Below are 19,269 nucleotides of genomic sequence, written 5' to 3' on the forward strand. Positions count from 1 at the left end.
ATACACAAAAATGGTGATTTTTATTTGGATGGGGTTTGATGTATTGCACCAAAGTAAAAGACTCTGGGATGGGAGGAAGGCTCAGATCCTGGAACACGAAGGTAGAGGGGACCCAGAGGAGGCTGAGTTGTTATGTGGCAAACTTGAGAAATGTTCTGCATGTACAAACTACTGTATTTTACTGTTGACTGCAAACCATTAATCCCTCAATAAAGAAAAAAAAAATTTACATGGTGATTTTTAAATCAAAGTATATACTTTTGTTATAGTGGTTTTCAATAATACTTACTTACCAGCATCACAGCTATGGCATATATTATACAGAAGATGCATGATCAAATCCAAGTCGACTTTTTCATCATCAAAACTATGATGATAAGCTTTTAAGAGTTCTCTGTCTTCTGCACTGAGGTCACTTCCATTTGTTTGAACCAGAGAACTTTCATCTAGATTTCCAAACTCCAATGACGCACTTAAAAAGAAAAGAGGTCGGGAGTCGGGCTGTAGCGCAGCAGGTTAAGCACAGGTGGCGCAAAGCACAAGGACCGGCATAACGATCCTGGTTCGAACCCCGGCTCCCCGCCTGCAGGGGAGTCGCTTCACAGGCGGTGAAGCAGGTCTGCAGGTGTCTATCTTTCTCTCCTCCTCTCTGTCTTCCCCTCCTCTCTCCATTTCTCTCTGTCCTAGCCAACAACGACAACAATAATAATAACTACAACAATAAAGCAACAAGGGCAACAAAAGGGAATAAATAAAATAAATATAAAAAAATTTAAAAAAAGAGGTAGAATATATTTTCATTAAAAAAAAAGGGACTTTAAAAGTTGTCAGTTTTCTGAAAATACAGTAAAGGAAAAGACTATGAACCAATGAATATGTTAAAATATGGCTTACAGAGCAGCATATCAGGACGATTAGCTTCATAATCAAAACAAAAGGTAAAGCTAAATAGAAAGGATGAATAGAGCTGCTCTCACAAAGATAATCCTCATGAAAGTAGCCTTCATGAAGATAAAACTCTTAACACTTACTGATTTGGTTTGTTTCACCAAAGCAAAGGATTCTGGGGAAGGAGGGCAGGAAGAAGTGGCACGCAGGGGGGGGGGTGTCTTCAGGTCCTGGCATACAATGAAGGTTCCAATTTAGAGGTGAGAGTGTTTTGCAGACACATAACTTGGTGAGAGGAGAAACTGTACCTAGGTATGAACAACTGTACTACAAACTGTTAACTGCCCAACAACAAATAAAGAAAAAAAAAAAACAACTTAACAGTTAAGACTTGTGTTCTGTCCTATTTTTACTACATTTTGCTTTTTGAATGCAATAATGAATGCAATAATCTTCATGAATGCAATAATCTTCTATAATGGTTTTGGTTTGCAAGTCTTCGTTGGTCACTGAAATCACTAGTCACATGAAGTGATAAACAAGGCTGATTTTTTTTTTTTAAAGGGAGAGTATTAAAGGTAGTATAAGGTATTACCTGTAAGATTCTAGAAGATCCACAATTTCCGTTTGCCCAAAGTGTTTCGCCCAATCTAAAGCCATCCTGACAAAGTACAAAGATAACAAATTAAGATAAGTACTAATAATAAAGTCCCCAAACTAGTTGCCTAAAATTATTCAGCAATAACCCATTAGCAATGTACAAGCAATCATTACACAACAGTTGGTTTATGAAGACAAACACAAAAACATACTGGTAACTATACAAAAAGAAATATCCCCCTGCCCCCAAAAAAATTCAGTGTGAAATTACCAGCCATTGGATGCTTTGCTGTGAACATTAGCTCCCATGCTAATGAGCTGCTCTACTTGACTTGAAAAACCTCGTCCTGCAGCAACCATCAGAGCTGTTGCACTGGTTTCACTATGCCTGTAATCAACTAGAAGGAGGAGGAAGAGGAGGAGGAAAAAAAATTAAGACACTACTAATATCCCCAACTACTTAATTTAAATTTTTATTTTAAGCTAAATGAAAAGGATTTTTGTAATTTTAAGTTTGTAATTATTTTCATTTGAAGTTTTTTATTAATATTTATTTATTCCTTTTTGTTGCCCTTGTAGTTTTATTGTTGTGGTTATTATTGTTGTTATTGATGTCATTGTTGGACAGGACAGAGAGAAATGGAGAGAAGAGGGGAAGACAGAGAGGGGGAGAGAAAGATAGACACCTGCAGACCTGCTTCACCACCTGTGAAGTGACCCCCCCCTGCAGGTGGGAAGCTGGGGGCTCGAACTGGGATCCTTGTGCCAGTCCTTGCACTCTGCGCCGCCTGCGCTTAACCCGCTGTGCTACTGCCCGACTCCCTTGAAGTTTTCTATTTTTTTCTTGAGGGATTAATGGTATACAGTTGACAGTAAAATACAATAGTTTGTACATGTATAACATTTCCACATAATAATACACCCCCCACTAGGTCCTCCTCTGCAATCACGTTCCAGGACATGAACTCTGCCCCTCTCCCCAGTTCATTTACATTGGTGCAGTACAAGGAATACTTTTATAGTCAAACGCTTTAAAAGGAATAAGAAAAAAGGGAGTCAGGCAGTAGCGCAGCGGGTTAAGCACATGTGGCACAAAGTGCAAGGACAGGTGTAAGGATCCCAGTTCGAGCCCCTGGCTCCCCACCTGCAGGGGAGTTGCTTCACAGGCAGTGAAGCCGGTCTGCAGGTGTCTTTCTCTCCCTCTCTCTGTCTTCCCCTCCTCTCTCCATTTCTCTCTGTCCTATCCAACAATGATGACATCAATAATAACAACAATAATAACTACAACAACAAACAACAAGGGCAACAAAAGGGAATAAATAAGTATAAAAAAATAAAAGGAAAATTAAAAAGTAGGAGCCAAAATACATTTACAGACAAGAAATATCAAAGTATCTTTAGTTGTTTCTTTAAAAGCCTAGTAGATTAGTAGATAGACTAGAGAACATGTGTGAGTATAACTCCTTGAACATCTATACCCAAGGAGCAATCAAAACAGTAGGAGGCATACAGAAAATAAAGGAATTTGCCATTACCAGACCTGTCTTGCCAAAGTTACTGAAAGGAAAGCTCTGCTCATAGAAAGAGACAAGGAACATTTAACTCTCAGCAAGGTGACACACAGTAAAACAGACCCACAAACACAAGCCATGGAAATATGAGACAACTTTAAAGTATGAAAGGGGAAGACAAAATGAGTAAGAGGGGTTCAAGGAAAAAAAACAATGAGACAATGTTGTTTTCGACGGGCTAGGTTGTTTTCGCCGGGCTGGCTTCACGGGCAGGTAACAGATGACCAGGGACTCATGGTTGAGCTGTAGGCAGTATCTCTTTATTCATGTAGGACGCAGCACAATCTAAGACGAGCTAAGTTAAACTCAAAGTACAGTACTCTAAAACTCACAATGCTGTCTTTATATATACTTGCCAAGTAAGGTGGAAACAGGATGTGACATAGAGAGGGTGGAGAGAAAAGTGACTGGTGAAAATCAGTGTGACAAAGAGGGGACAGATTAGGCGAGAATCCTATCACTGAACCACAAATGCCCTGGAGGGAGGGTGGAACTTGTTAACAGTGGTTATGTAAATAGAATGAAGTGGTTATGTAAATGGAATAGTGTTAAGCAGGGGGGATTTAAACCAAATGAAACAGAAAGGGTCTCATGCATACCAACAAGACAAGAACAGTTTATGAAAGACTTTTCTAGATGTGTTTATATATACTTATATATGTCATATGTATAATGTTTTTATGTATAGCACATCTACATGCATACTATGTCTCTAGTACTTCTTAATCTTTCTTACAACTTTTTTTTGGCTTGTTTTTCTCTCATCCTCCTTAACCTATTATCTTGGGGTTCTTCACTTTGGGGTTTGTTCAAGTATACTTATCGCTTATAGTTTCTATCTACTACCAAATGACATTGGCTCTGAGACCGCTCCTGTGTGCTTTCACTTATATGTGCAATATTAAGAACTGAAACACATGACCTTGTTTTGAAAAATTGTTAAATTGTTCCTAAGACTCTGTGAAAGCTATGTTGGTTGACCTTGGGGGGCTGAGGGAGAGCAAGGGGAGGGGGACACAGCACTGTGGTGGGTGTGGTGTGGAACTGTCGCACTGTAATCTTATGATCTTATAAACTATTTCTGAATCACTAAGAAAATAAATTTCTTAAAATGAGTGCCTAGAAAATAGCTGATTTTTCAACACAAACTCTGAAGGCCAGAATGCAAGATATATGTAAATTTGGATGGAAAAGCATATACCCAAGAATACCAGGTAGGCTACTGAATAGATCTGAAAGAGGCAAGAAGGATTTTCCAAATAAGCAGTCAAAAGAATTCATTACCACTAAATCATGCTTACAAAAATACTAAAAACAAAGACAGTGAATGAGCTCACTCACTCACGGGAGAAAGAAACAGAACAAGAGAAAACAACTGTAGTTAAATAAAGGAACCTTTGATCTCTACTCACACTGCAGAGCTGAGCTGGCAAAGGGCCGGGGAAAGAAGAGGACAGCTGGGAGGTGCACCGGCAAAGTCTGGCCAATAAATTCTGAGGTAGGGATACTTGCACTTTGGTGGGTGGATGGTGTAGTATGTTTTGAAGAAATATGAAAGTACTTCTAAAACATACTAGTTTTATAAACCAAGAGTCTCAAAACTACTTTTTAAAATACCTAAGTAGCATTAATTTATTGGTAATAATACATTAATGCACTTGAAATACTCTAAAAAAAACACCTCAATTATGAAAAATGCAATACTTATTTTATTTTTGAGTTAAACTACCAGAAGTAAGTACACGAGAAGTATTCAATGTCAACAAATTATACTTACCACTAACATTTTCAGTTAAAATAAGGTGAAAGACCTGAGCAAAGGCATCAACATCTTTATGTAGCCAGATGTCAGAAAGACAGGCATCCATTTCCTTTATTAACCACGGTTCAAGGCAATTCACATCTTTTTCAGTCTGAAAAAGCAAACAAACAAAGATTATAAGTTACCTAACAGCCTACCATTTGCTTCCAAAGAACATGCAATTTTCACTAGAGCCATTAAGAAAGACAAAGCAAACACAACAGCAAGGACTTGGGCACAGACGCTTCTCATCCCGTCACCGGCATGATCACTTGCGATACTATCTTGTTATACTCATCTGTCACCTAAGCACGGTTTGTCAGAAGAGATGATCCACTACAGAAACCAGCAGTACTTCTGAAGGAAATGTGCAAGCTCCCTGCACACATGTACTTCGTAAACCAATGCACAGCAAAGGCAGCAGCAATCTGGAGCTTTTCAACACTGAGATCAGGTCCCACCCAGAGTAAGTTCATCTTGCAATGGAGCCCAGGGTCTCTAGGGTTTAAGGATGCCTTAGCTGGTGCTAATGTGCAGCCATGTTAACCACCACACACCTATATGCTCAAAATGTTGCTCACTGAACCAAATCATGTTCCCTATGATAAATGACAATTCCTGGTTTAATATTCTTGGTGTTTTAAATCCACGTGCAGTCCATTCGACTCCATAATAATGTTAATAACTGGTAGGAAAGCACAAGCATATTTGTTGTACCTGCTCAAAACGCTTTAATCATTTTTCTAAAATGTGTAGCCATGTTGTGCATTATACTAGCTACAATGCTATTTAGAAATTCCAAACCAGAATTAAGGACACAAAGAACCAGAGATCAAGAAAATGAGCTTCTGCCAGTTTTTAAACAGATTCCATGGAATCTAAGATAGAGACCTCATCTGGGCACAGGGGTAAAGTGCGACAGGTAAGAAGGCAGAGCTCCTATGATATGTATTTCTTTTTTATTTTATCTACACCCCCCCACATACACTTTATTAGGGAGTTAGTGGTTTGCAGTATAGTTAATGACACACAGGTGTGTAACCGGCTTGCTCTCTCTCCCCCAACCTAGAAAAGTATTTCATTGTAAAAAAAAAATTCACAGCAAGATAGAATTTAAAAAGAGAAGATATTGAGGTCTATATTGGGTCACAGTTTTACAAAGTCACTGAGTTAACTGGTGGTGGAAGCAACCATACAGACTCTGAGCTCTAATACATAAGAGTGTTTTCTCAGTTTTCTCCTAAGTGAAATAATCTAACACTGTTTAGTTTCTGTGTCCTCAGACTTTCAAGATGATAGAATATCATGTAGCAGTACTGTATATGCCTAATATCTAGAGGAGTTTTCTTTAAATGGTTTGGATAAAATATAAATCAAAATGGTATGGTACTGGAGACCAGAGGGTGGTGCGTCCTGTCGAGCACACACACATCATCATGCACTAGGACCCAAGTGCCCACCTGCAGAGGGAAAGCTTAAGGAGTGGTAAAGCAGAGCTGCAGGTGTCTCTCTCCCTATCTATCTCCCCCTTCTGGCTGTCTCTATCCATAAATGAAAATTAAAAAAAAATAATAATAATAATTCACCTTAATGTAGCACAAAGTTATTATCTCAAAAGATGTCCTTTAGGGGTGGTGGGACAGCACAGCAGTAGCACACTAGACTACCATGCCTGAAATCCCAGACGAACCGGGTTTAATCCACGGCACCACCACATGCCAGAGTTGAGTAATGCACCTGTCTCTCTCTCTCCCTCTCTCTAGTGAAAACCTTTTCTTGGGGGTGGGGCAGCAGCAAAGCGGGTTGATCACATATGGCGCAAAGCACCAGGACCAGCACAAGAATCCTGGTTTGAGCCCCGGGCTTCCTACCTACAGGAGGGTCGCTTCAAAGGCGGTGAAGCAGGTCTGCAAGTGTCTGTCTTTCTCTCCCCGTCACTCCCATTCCTCTCTGTCCTATCCAACAACAACAGCAATGACAACAACAATAACAAGGGAAACATAATGGGAAAAATGGCCTCCAGGAGCAGCGGATTCACAGTGCAGGCACCGAGTCCCAGCGATAACCCTGGAGACAAAAGAAAAAAAGTTTTCTTTTTTTTCTTTCTTTTTTTTTTTTCTTTAAATTTTCTTTATTGGATACAGAGAGCCAGAAGTCAAAAGGAAGGGGGAGACAGAAAGGGAAAGAGACAGAGAAACACCTGTTGCCCTGTTTCACCACTTATAAAGCCTTCCCTCTGCAGGTGGGGACCAGGGGCACTGTGACATGTGCTCTCAACCAGGTACGCCACCAACCAGCCCGTTTTTTTTTTTTCTTTTAATGCCCATTAAGCTACACAATTTTTATTCACACTACCAGGGTAGAATCACTTACCAACTGACTGAAGACAGCATCACCACCATCATCCAATAAATCGTACTCTTCAGACACATTTGGGACAGATCTCTGCCTTTGAGATTCAGACTTGAAAGCATTTTCTTGAGCTGAGTACCATTCTGTCAGTGTAGTTTGCTGTTTCTCTTCTAAAGGAATAAGCAAAAAAAGAATATGTAGATAAGCTCTTTACTTTTTTTTTTTGCTTTTATTTTTTTCTTAGTTTTTATTTATAAAAAGGAAACACTGACAAAACCATAGAATAAGAGGGGTGCAGCTTTGCATAATTCCCACTACTGGAACTCTGTATCTCATCCTGTCCCCTGATAGCTTTCCCATTCTCTATCCCTCTGGGAGTATGGACCCAGGGTCATTGTGGGATGCAGAAGGTGGAAGGTCTGGCTTCTGTAGTTGCTTCCCCACTGAGCATGGGCGTTGACAGGTTGACCCATATTCCCAGCCTGCCTCTCTCAAAAAGGCCTCCAGGAGCAGTGGATTCACAGTGCAGGCACTGAGGCCTAGTGATAACCTTGGGGGGCGGGGGAGGGATACTTAAAAAATAAGTAAATAAAATTAAAAGAGTGGGATATGAGTTACAAAATATCATTTAAATCAATGACCAGTGCCAGTAGAAAACACTTTTAACCAAATGTTTAACAAACAACAAATTACACATACTTTTCATCTTCAAAAGCTCTGAAAGCTAGGTTATATACATACATATACAGACTGTATATAATGCTCTCTCGTAATATACACATCTTGAATTTAAGTTTTAAAAGTTGATGTCAGGTCAGGTGGTGGTGCACATGGCTAAGTGCACATACTACAGTGTGCAAGGAACTGGGTTCAAACCCCTGGTCCCCACCTACAGGGGGAAAGCTTCATGAGTAGTGAAGCAGGGCTGCAGGTGTCTCTCTATCTCTCTCCATCTCTATCTCCCCTTCCCCTCAATTTCTCTTTGTCTCTATATAATAAAAAATAAATAAAGTTAAAAAAAAGTTGATGTCTACTTTCTAAATGTACATATAGAATTCAACAACGTACAATGATATGGAGTTGCTAATTGTTTTACTGTGGTCAATCTGAAGAAGTTACATAGGTCAAGGGTCCTGGAGAGTAAACAAAGCAGGGGCAGCACTGCATAGCTCAGAGATGCATACGACCCCGGGTTATTCCATGGAGCCAAAATAATAATAATAATAATAATAATAATTATAAACAGATAAATAACACAGCAGCTGCTGCGGCTGAGTAATAAATACTCCACTGTGTATAAAGACTACTACTTTCTTAGCTACTAATCTGTCGGTGGATGCGTAGGTTGCTGCCAAGTTTGGGCTGTTACGAACTGTGCTGCTATCGACATTGGCTAAGTCATCTTCACGTTGTCTAGGGTGAAGCTTGAAGGAATCATGCTAAGTGAGATGTGCCAAAAAAGACAAATGCCACATGATCTAAGACAGAAAGTAAGAAACAAGGACAGAAAGGGAAAACACAAAAGTTGTTTTGGTGTATAGGAAGGACTTTGGGGTTTACAGTCAATAATATTTATACACCTTTCCCATATTTGGGAGCTACTCTCTTCCCTGATCCAGCTTTCTGGTCCTTTTTCCAGCCATGACATCATCCCCCCAGACAATAATTTAGATCCACCTGCTTATCAGAGGTCAGGCTTGGGGCGGGGGGAAGACTAGTATAGTCATGGGCCCTTTGGAATATAACTAAAATAGGCCTACAACACAGAGACCCCCAACTCTTCATCTGCACTATTCCAGCCTTTAGGCTCATGATTAGTCAACAATTTGGCTTTATATGTGAACTCTTCTTTCAGCCATCAGGTTCCAGATGCTAACAAGATGCCAACCAGACTTCCCTGGGCAGATGACCCCACCAGAACCCCACTTCCCCAGAGCCCTGCCCTACTAGGGAAAGAGAGAGACAGGCTGGGAATATGGATCGACCTGCCAACGTCCATGTTCAGCAGGGAAGTAATTACAGAAGCCAGACCTTCCACCTTCTGCACCCCATAAATGACCCTGGGTCCATACTCCCAGAGAGTTAAAGAACAGGAAAGCTATCAGGGGAGGGGACGGGATACAGAGTTCTGGTCGTGGAAATTGTGTAGAGTTGTATCCCTCTTATTCTAAGGTTTTATCAGTGTTTCTTTTTTATAAATAATAATCTTTTAAAAGGAAAAGTACTCTGGGGAAGGAGGTCAAGGAAGACTAGGGGGCTGAGAGGTCCTGGTATATCAAAGTGGAAATGAACCCAAATGAACCCATGTCGGGAGTGAGTGTCCAGCATACACCTCTCATGGGGAGATGATGAATTGTGTCCATGTGTCAACAACTGTACTGTAAACCATCAACTCCTAAATAAAGTGACAGGAGAAGGAGGCAACAGAGTAACAATGGCATCAAAAGTGGAAGTTGAGTGCCTGAGTGGAGTTGCAACAAGAAACTAATAGACAAAGAGGAAATTTAACGTGAGAGAGAAAATTCACCGCAGTATGGAGATTTGAAGACCTTGACACTGGCATCACAGTGAGTCAGTCTATCATTCAGAACCCACTCTCCTCAATCTCCACATCCCTGCCCATCCCGAGATCTGCTGTCTCCAGCTAGTACATACTCTGCTGCCTCCTTAAAACAGTGCTTGGACTCTGAGATCCAGAGACACTCCACCTTCTCATCTCTGACATTATTTAAGTCTTTTCTCTATATGACCACCTCTGGATATAAACCAGAATGCAAACGGCATCCGTGAGACAGTATTCTAAGAGCCCATCACAGAGTTTATACACAAAGAGAAGTGCGCAAGTGTCCTTGCACCACCTACCATAGGTAAGGGCTTCAGTACTGCATAAAGTCAGAATCAATGGTAACTCTTTATTTCTTTGACCAAAAGCTTACCTCGCTGTTTTTCCTTCTTGTATTTTAACATTTCCTTGTTTGTGTAGCCAGTAGTTCTTAAAATGTCTTCTAGAAACATTTCTTTTACTTCAAATGGTCTTCCCTGTACTGAAGGAGAAGAGTTTTGTAACTACCCACTTGCGTCTTTGATCATTCACATAAAAACATGAAAATTCAAGTGAATTCGGTTATGTGTAAAACCCAAAAGGAGTCCCACAAGTCAAGTGATCCCGAGGTTCTTGGACTCGAACTAGGATTTTTACTTTACACAATTGCACATTCCGTCCCCCCCCCCCCAGTGCCTGCTATCTATTTATTGCAAATTTGGCACCATGCTAGGCAAGAAAAATACAACTGATAAACAAAAATAGTTACCTCCTGTCTTCTTGAAGTTTACAAACTGGCAAGAGAGACAGGTATTAATCCAAAAATCCACATTATTGGTGCAAAAACAGAGCTGTAAAAAGTTAATAGAAATAACAAGAGACTGGGCACCAGGCAGTGGCACACCAGTTTAAACTCACATAGTACTAAGCACAAGAACCCGCATAAGGATCTCAGTTTGAGCCCCCGGCTCCCCACCTGCAGTGTGTGTGGAAGGGTCAATTCACAAATGGTGGAGCAGGTCTGCAGGTATCTATTTTTTTCTCTCTCTCCCTCTCTTCCCCTTCCCTCTCAATTTCTCTCTGTCCTATCCAAAATAATTAAAGAAAAAAAAAAAGTCACAGGAGCAGTGGATTCGTAGTGCAGAACGTTCTAGAGCATTAGCAAAAGTCCTAGAGGCAAAAAAGAAAAAAAAATGTACAGAGACTGTAATGGTTTATAATAAAGAGATTTGATTGAGCCAAGGAACAATGCTTCTCTAAGAAAAAAAAAAAAAGCCAGGAAAAGGGGAAAACAAAATAACTAAGCTAAATAGAAAGCAAAGAGTGGGGAGTTGGGCGGTAGCACAGCAGGTTAAACGCACATGGTGTGAAGTGCAAGGACCAGAGTAAGGATCCCAGTTTGAGCCCCCGGCTCCCCACCTGCAGGGGGGTCGCGTTACGATCTGTGAAGCAGGTCTGCAGGTGTCTATCTTTCTCTCCTCCTCTGTCTTCCCCTCCTCTCTCCATTTCTCTCTGTCCTAGCTAACAACGCCGACATCAATTACAACAATAACTACAATAATAATAATAAAAAAATGAAAGCAAAGAGTGTACAAAAATCAAACAGAAGCACCAAGTGTATGTGTGAGCCAGAATATGATCTTTGCAAGAAACTAAAAACACTACCTACATGGAATATGGTGAGAAAAGGAGAGGGAAGAACAATTTAAGTTGAGATGAAGCAAGAGAAGCAGTTAGTACTTAAAAGGATTTATATCTTTACACTGAGATAAACGTTATTAAAAGTTTTAAACTCTGAAAACTATTTTGCATTGAGTAAAATAGAAGTTGAGAGGTAAAGGAGGGATACAGAAACAGAGACAGAGAGAAAAAGACAGAGAGAGAGAGAGAGAGAGAGAGAGAGAGGGATCTGAAGTACTATTTCACCACTCAAGAAGCTTCCCACTTATAGGTGCGGACCAGGGACATGAACCTGGGTCCTGGCACATTGTAATGTGTGCACTCAAGGATAGATGCCACCACCCAGTCCCCAGAGTATTCAACATAATCAGAATTTTCCTCCAAAAAGACCTCTCTGGATACAAAGTAGAGGACAGGTTTAAAAGAGAAAAAAGTAAATCAAATGATCAGGGAGGAATTATGTACGTTCTGGTACAATGGGAAAACAACTCAAATAGGATAAGCAACAACAAAAATTTTAAGAGACAGGCTACAGACACAGGAAGTAAAATGCACAGCATTTAGCTATAATTTTAATGTGGAAGAAACATGTGAAAGTGTTAATTACTGTTCTTGGACATCCAGACAAATGATGCCACTCTCTGAGGTAACAAGCAAATCTGAAAGAGGTACATGTTGGCTGAAGGGAGCTGGGATTTAACTGTAGACATGACAAATGTGAGGTACTCCAAGGGCTTTCAATTAGTACAAGTATCGATTGTAAGAATCTTGCCCCCCAAAATATTCTAAGACTTAGTAGGTTTGTAACTTGCATGATTTGGCTGATAGTATGATTAACTAAAACAAGCAACTTCAAAGAAACAGATCTTAGAGGAGATTGCATATTCAGTCTGGGAGTGACCTATTTATCTAAGCATAAGCTCTGAAGAATACTCTACATTGCAAAGATAGATTCAAGTGTTCTTAGTAAAAAAGAGGAAATAGGGAGTCGGGCAGTAGCACAGTGGGTTAAGTGAAGGTGGCACAAAGCAAGGACTGACATAACGATCCCAGTTCGAGCTCCCGGCTCCCCACCTGTAATGGAGTCGCTTCACAAGCGACTGAAGCAGGTCTGCAGGTATCTTTCTCTTCCCCACCTCTCTCCATTTCTCTGTCCTATCCAACAACAATAACATCAATAATAACTACAACAATAAAACAAGGGCAACAAAAGGGAATAAGTAAATTAATTTTTTAAAAAAGAGGAAATAGAAGCTACAGGAAATGAGTCAGAGCATCCAGGGAAACTAACTGCATCTCCATTACACAGAGAGAAAATAGGTTTGCAGCAAAGGAAAAAGAGAAAAGAAAAAAAAAAAGGACAAGGCAAACAGCACTGGAAAACACCAAAACTTAAGCATTATGCAAAAGGAAAGCAGCCCACAAAAGAGAACAAAAAGCAGTTTACGATGTGGAAGGAGACTGATGATGAAGCAATACAAGTGACCTATCTGAGCATCTCATAAATAGGAAGATGAAGTCAACCAAAGGAAACACTCTAGAAACTTGGAGCACGCTCTGACGAGCTTATCCAGCAATTACATCAATGTCTAAAAATTGCTGAACAAACTCAGTGAACAAATAAACAGCACTGACTACTGCAGAAATGTGAAACATTTTAGTCTCTTGAAAAAGCAGAATGGCAGGACCTATCAAAATAAGAAGACACTACTTTACTGCGCAAGTTCAACGGCAAGAATCTATGACACTGAATATAAGCATGCCAAAAAAAAATTATTAATATCCTAGAAGATATCCGTTAATTTAACTTACTATGTATCACTGGACAACTTCCAAAATATCTTATAAAAAGATTTACATCCAGGGCAGCACTAGAAAGAATTAATTTCAAGGTTGGGTGCTTTTGCAACAAATCTCTTAGCTTCGTAAGTAAGAAATCACTAAATCGATCTCTTTCGTGTACTTCATCCTGCAGTAAACAAAAATAAAATCACAGAATAATTAAAACATTACATATGTTTTAAGTCTAAAGTAATGAAACACCTAGGTATGGTACTAGTTCAAATTAAATGTGTATAAAAGTCAGTATTAGTGAAATTTTTGTATTATGAACAATTCACAAATAATTTGACATTAACAACCTATCAAAGGTAATAAAGCATAGTTCTTTTATTCCACAGAATATAAAACTACAAACTACAATAAAATCTGATTTCATGGAGTCTAATTTAAACATTCTAATAAAAATCTATCTAAACTTGGTTTTGCTGGTATCATAGCTCAGAGATAACTCTGGTTTGAAGGTACATAGTAAGTTTCCAAATGTCACTGTAACTTTACAAAACTCAATCCATTTTTCTTTTTCTGACACAAATAAGATCAAAGCTTGTAAATCTCTAATACCATAGTAGCTAGTTCACCTACACATCTCATCAGCATTTAATTTACCACCCCGGCCTTGAGGTTAATTGACTATACAGTCTATGCCCAGGATTGGGAAACATTTATTACAGGCGGAATAATATGACTAATAATAAACAAAATGCACTTTACAAATTCATTTTCTTTTATTTCCCTCATATTCCGAGGGTAAAAACCTCTTGATTACAACATACTTATTCCCAGTCATTCAGACAATAGAAATGAGTTGATTATAAAGGCTCGTTTAGAACACAAAAGTGAGTTGGATGCCAGCTCACTTTGCCATGCTGTGTTTGAGTCTCCAGCACAACATGGGAGCACCATGCACAGGGAAACCTCTCAAGTAGTAGAATGGCACTATGGGGGAGGGGTGTCTCTCTTTGAGCCCCTCCTTTGTATCTCTCTCTCCCTGTGTTATTTTGAGATTGAAAAGGAAAAAAATGGAGTCTACTGTGAGTGGCAAAAATCGTGTAGGTATGAAGCCTCAGAAAATACCAGCAAAAATAAATAAGTACATTTAAAATTTGGTCCTCATCTATATCATGTTTATTTAATAGTTGCATGCTTATGTTTCAAGCAGCCTGAGTTACACATACAAATTCAGCAATATTCTTACCACAATAACGTGAGTCACAGTTGACATTGTACTGTCTCCTGCCATCAATGTACGAAGCAATACCCCGTTAGTGCAAAATGTCAGAAGTGTCTTTGGAGAAACCCTAAAAAATTACAAGTACAATTGCAATTTTAATGTAATTAAACTCTCATGAACTGCTAGTCAAACATGTAGTCAATGGAGCTAGCAGTGCACTACTAGTATGTGAGCTTTCCCAGCAGTTATATGGGCTTGTACTTTATGCTGGACAATGTGACACATTTATTATTGACAGTCTTTCTTTTTTTTATTGGTCATTCGCTTAAAGAACATAAATAGAGTTTTAAAAGACCCAATACTTTTTACTTACAGAAAAAAAAAGACATAGCACACCAGATCAGCTTCCTGAAACACTGGATTCAAACTACTAGAACAAGAAGTACTATTACTACTACTACTACTACAACTACTTATTTCAAGAAAGTACTTCCAGTACCCTCAATAGTTTAGTCATTAGTTTATTTACTGTTACCAGAAACATCACCATCAAACCAGGCTCCAGGTATTTCTGTTAGCCCCACTAAAAAAAGCTGAAGCAAGGCTCAACAAGATAAGATAATAAACACAACTCACACTGATCAAAAACTATGAAGTGAACTTGGTCCCTTCACCAGAACACTTGCTCAGACTACTGATTCAAAAGTTTAGGTTATCAACTAACACATTCTCTAAAATTTGTGAAATACAAACATTTCTTCTGTCCTAAGAATGATAAAAAACCAGCTTTGAAAATGTCTCCTTTACCTGCTTTCTAATCGGATCTGATACCCAATAGTCTGACCAATCCTTTCTCTTCTTTCTGCAGCGACTCTTTCAGCCACAGCAATAGCAGCTAGTCGCCGTGGTTGAGTACAAAATATACGACAGGGGATTCCATTTTTAAAACAATCATCTAAAAGGAACTGAGGAATCTGAAAACAGAGAAAGAAAATGCTACGAAATGGCATGTACTTAGGAAAACTATAGCAAGCAAATAAAAAGCATTTAAAGTTCTCTAAGAGAGCCAAATATAATTATAAAAATCCAAGAACTTTCACATAACTGCAAATAATCACTAGAAAATATGACTTGGGGGTGGGGGTATAGCATAATGGTTATGCAAAGAGACTTTCATGCCTGAGGCTCTCAATCCCAGGTTCAATCCCCCATACCGCCACAAGCCAGAGCTGAGTAGTGCTTTGGTAAAAAAAAAAAAAAAAAAAAAAAATTACTTGGGGGCCAAGCAGTGGCACATGATACTATGCGCAAGGACCCAGGGTTGGAACCTCAGCTCCCTGTCTGCAGGGGAGGCTTCATGAGTGGTGAAGCAGGTGTGTGTGTGTGTGTGTGTGTGTGTGTGTGTGTGTGTGTGTGTGTGTGTGTGTGTGTGTGTGTGTGTGTGTGTGTGTGTGTATCTCTCCTCCCCTTCCCTCAGTAGTGTGTGTGTCTCTCTCTCCTCCCCTTCCCTCAGTGTGTGTGTGTGTGTGTGTGTGTGTGTGTGTGTGTGTAGATCTCTCTCCTCCCCTTCCCTCACAATTTCAAGGAAGGAAGGAAGGAAGGGAGGGAGGGAGGAATGAATGAATGATAGAAAAGAAAGAAGGAATTTTTTAAAAAGGAAGAAAATAGCTGCTGGGATTATTGGAGGGGGAGGCTTTAAAAAATCTTCACAACAAATACTACAGCATTAAAAGACAAATTACTAAAGAGTTGAAGTTTGTATAAAGAGGGCTATGAAATTACATTGAAAAACATGAAAGATAGGAAATCCATAAAGAAATACAGTATAAAGGCCCTTTGCAATATAACTAAAATATGCCTACTAGCTATCTACAAAACGGAGTACCCCCAATTCTTCATCTGCACTATTCCAGCCTTTTATGTCCATGATTGGTCAACAATTTGTTTGGCTTCCTTGTATGTTGACTCTCTTTTCAGCCGCCAGGTTCCAGATGCTAGCATGATGCTAACCATACTTTGCTGGACAGACGACCCCACCAATATGTCCTGGAGCTCTGCTTCCCCGGGGCCCTTCCCCACTAGAGAAAGAGAGAGACAGGCTGGGAGTATGGATCAACCTGTCAACACCCATGTTCAGCGGGGAAGTGATTAAAGAAGCCAGACCTTCAATCTTCTGCATGCCACAATGACCTTGGGCCCATACTCCCAGAGGGGTAAAGAATAGGAGAACTAAAAGGGGAGGGGATGGGATGCGGAGATCTGGTGGTGGGAACTGTGTGGAGTTGTACTCCTCTTATCCTATGGTTTAGTCAATGTTTCCTTTTTATAAATAAAAATTAAAAAAAAAAAAACAACAGTATATTCCTACATGGGAATAACCAATATTGCAAGGACATTAATTTTTCCCAAATTACAAGTTTCATGAAACAACATAGTTCCAATATTTTTACACAGTAAAAAGCATAAACAAAAACTACTTTATATCACAATCACATACCTTTCTATAATTAAATCCAAACAGGGTAGAACAGATTTACAATAAAAACTAAGAACACTGCCCACTCCAACCACTACTAGCAATTCTCTATATAAATGTACCTATTACTATTTCTTAATAACTCAAGGAAAAAGTTTAGACAACTTAGAATACTTATGTGTTTATACGGTCTTAATCCACTCAAAGAGTATTATACTTAATGTAGGAAGTAATTTTCAGATTTCACTTAAAACGTATCTACCTAATGTATTTTGTATCTATATATTCCATTATTTAGATATGCTATGTTCACACATATGATCGATCACCTATTAAATAATTTCAATGTTTTTATTACTGACACTGTTACTTGCTATTATGAACATTATCAACTGCTTTTGCAAAATTCAAGCACACACAAATGTCAAGTCAAAGCAAGTATAATTTTACTTAAATAGAAAAATTATTATATTAGTAATATACAATAATAAATACCCTACAGAAAAATTTACATGCTTTGGCTGAGAAAAGAGCTCACCCAGTAAATGTTTGGTGTTTGAGCTCAGCACCACATAGGTGCACCATGGACAGCCCCATGCTGTAAGGATGGTGGCACAATTCTGGGGCTTCGCTCTCTGCCTGTCTCTCTCTTCCTAAAATAGTGAAAAAATGATAAAAAATAACCCCATGGAGGCTGCTCAGCAATTTATACACGAGGGCCCAGGTTCACTACTCAGTGCCCAAAACAATAAGGAAAAAAATAAAAAATAAAAAAATCACATTCCTTGGGGTGGGGGGGTCGGGCAGTAGAGGCGGGTTAAGCACGCATGGCACAAAGCCCAAGGACTGGAGTAAGGATCCTAGTTCCAGCCCCCGGCCCCCCACCTGCAGGGGAGTCGTGTCACAGGTGGTGAAGCAGGTCTGCAGGTGTCTGTCTTTCTCTCCCCCTCTCTGTCTTCCTCTCCTCTCTCCCTTTCTCTCTGTCCTGTCCAACAACAACATCCAACAATTACAACAATAATAACCACAACAATGATAAAAACAACAAGAGCAACAAAAGGGAAAAATATAGCCTCCAGGAGCAGTGGCCCAACCCCCAGCAATAAGCCTGGAGACAAAAAAAATAAATAAAAAGAAAAATCACATTTCTACCAAAAATTATTTAAGTCCTGTTTTCCCCATAATTGTGCAAAATGTACAAAACATTTTTTAATATTTGTCAAGCTGATAATTAAAAATTATAACTGTTATTTAACTGTGAATAAAAGATAGCATTTCTAAAAGTTAAAAAAAAAGACTGATTTATTAATGAGAGGCAGAACCAGAACTTCACTCTCACATACACAATGCTGGGGATTAACCCAGGACCTCAGGTCTGCAAGTTACCCAATGCATCGCCTCTTAGACCCGAGAGAACAGCTTTCCATACATGTCTTATAGCCTCTAGGTTTTTGGTTGGTTTGTTTTTTAATATTGACTTGTTCAATAAATCTGTTAGAATGATACACATAAACTGCTAAGAAACATTTAAAGACAATGAATTATGCTAGATACTGTAAAATTATAATGAGTAAAACACAGGGTCACGGTACAGGAAAATAATTTAAGATACATAATGAAAATCCAGAAACAGACAAGCATACCACAGAAATGTAATATTTGACCCGAAGTAGTACCTGAAACTGGAGAGGAAAAGATAACAAAATAGATATTCTACTGGGAGAAATAGGCATTAACTTGAATGAGAAACTGAGAGTTCTACCCGATATAAGATTCCAGATGAGTGCTTAGAATAAAGATTTTGATGGGAGTACAATTCAACAAACAAACAAACAAAAAACAACCAATAAATAATCCAATTAAAAAATAGGTTCAAGATAGGAATACAGTTTCCAAAGAAAATATACACATCGTCCACAGACGAATGATAAAACACTCTACTTCTCAGAGAAATGCTAATTAAGACTGCAATGAGAGTCCACCTCACACCGGTGAGAAAAGCCTACGTTAGCAACTAAAGATTGTGACAAGTGTTAGTGAAGGTGTGGAGAAAAAAGAACTTTTTCACACTATTGGTGAGGATGCAAACTGGGACAGCCCTGACAGAGAAAGTATGGAGTCCTTAAATAAAAATAAAGTATTTTATGACCTGTCAATAGCATATCTTTCTTAGACAAATATCCAAAAGATAGGGAAGCACTAATCAGAAGGATATATACACCCCCACACTCACAGCTGTATTATACACTATAGCCAAGGAATGAGAGCAGCCTAAATGCTCATCAACAGATGACTGAAAACAGAAGTTATGTGACACAGATTCAGTGGAATACGATGCTAAAATTT

The 19,269-nt window shown here is 39.2% G+C and overlaps 1 protein-coding gene across 2 annotated transcripts in view; it reads right to left on the reverse strand.

The window, feature by feature from the left end:
* YTHDC2 (YTH N6-methyladenosine RNA binding protein C2) overlaps window positions 1-19,269 on the reverse strand; it is a 65,455-nt gene that overhangs the window by 38,931 nt on the left and 7,255 nt on the right. For both annotated transcript variants that reach the window (XM_060184586.1, XM_060184585.1), the window contains exons 4-12: window positions 15,255-15,421; window positions 14,472-14,574; window positions 13,247-13,403; window positions 10,149-10,256; window positions 7,234-7,382; window positions 4,837-4,972; window positions 1,760-1,886; window positions 1,484-1,549; window positions 294-472 (exon numbers count right to left, since the gene is read on the reverse strand). In XM_060184586.1, coding sequence (XP_060040569.1) covers window positions 294-472; window positions 1,484-1,549; window positions 1,760-1,886; window positions 4,837-4,972; window positions 7,234-7,382; window positions 10,149-10,256; window positions 13,247-13,403; window positions 14,472-14,574; window positions 15,255-15,421 — 1,192 coding nt within the window. The remainder of the gene's footprint in view (window positions 1-293; window positions 473-1,483; window positions 1,550-1,759; window positions 1,887-4,836; window positions 4,973-7,233; window positions 7,383-10,148; window positions 10,257-13,246; window positions 13,404-14,471; window positions 14,575-15,254; window positions 15,422-19,269) is intronic.

The sequence above is a fragment of the Erinaceus europaeus genome, unplaced genomic scaffold (genome assembly GCF_950295315.1).
Source record: "Erinaceus europaeus unplaced genomic scaffold, mEriEur2.1 scaffold_448, whole genome shotgun sequence".
NCBI lineage: Eukaryota > Metazoa > Chordata > Mammalia > Eulipotyphla > Erinaceidae > Erinaceus > Erinaceus europaeus.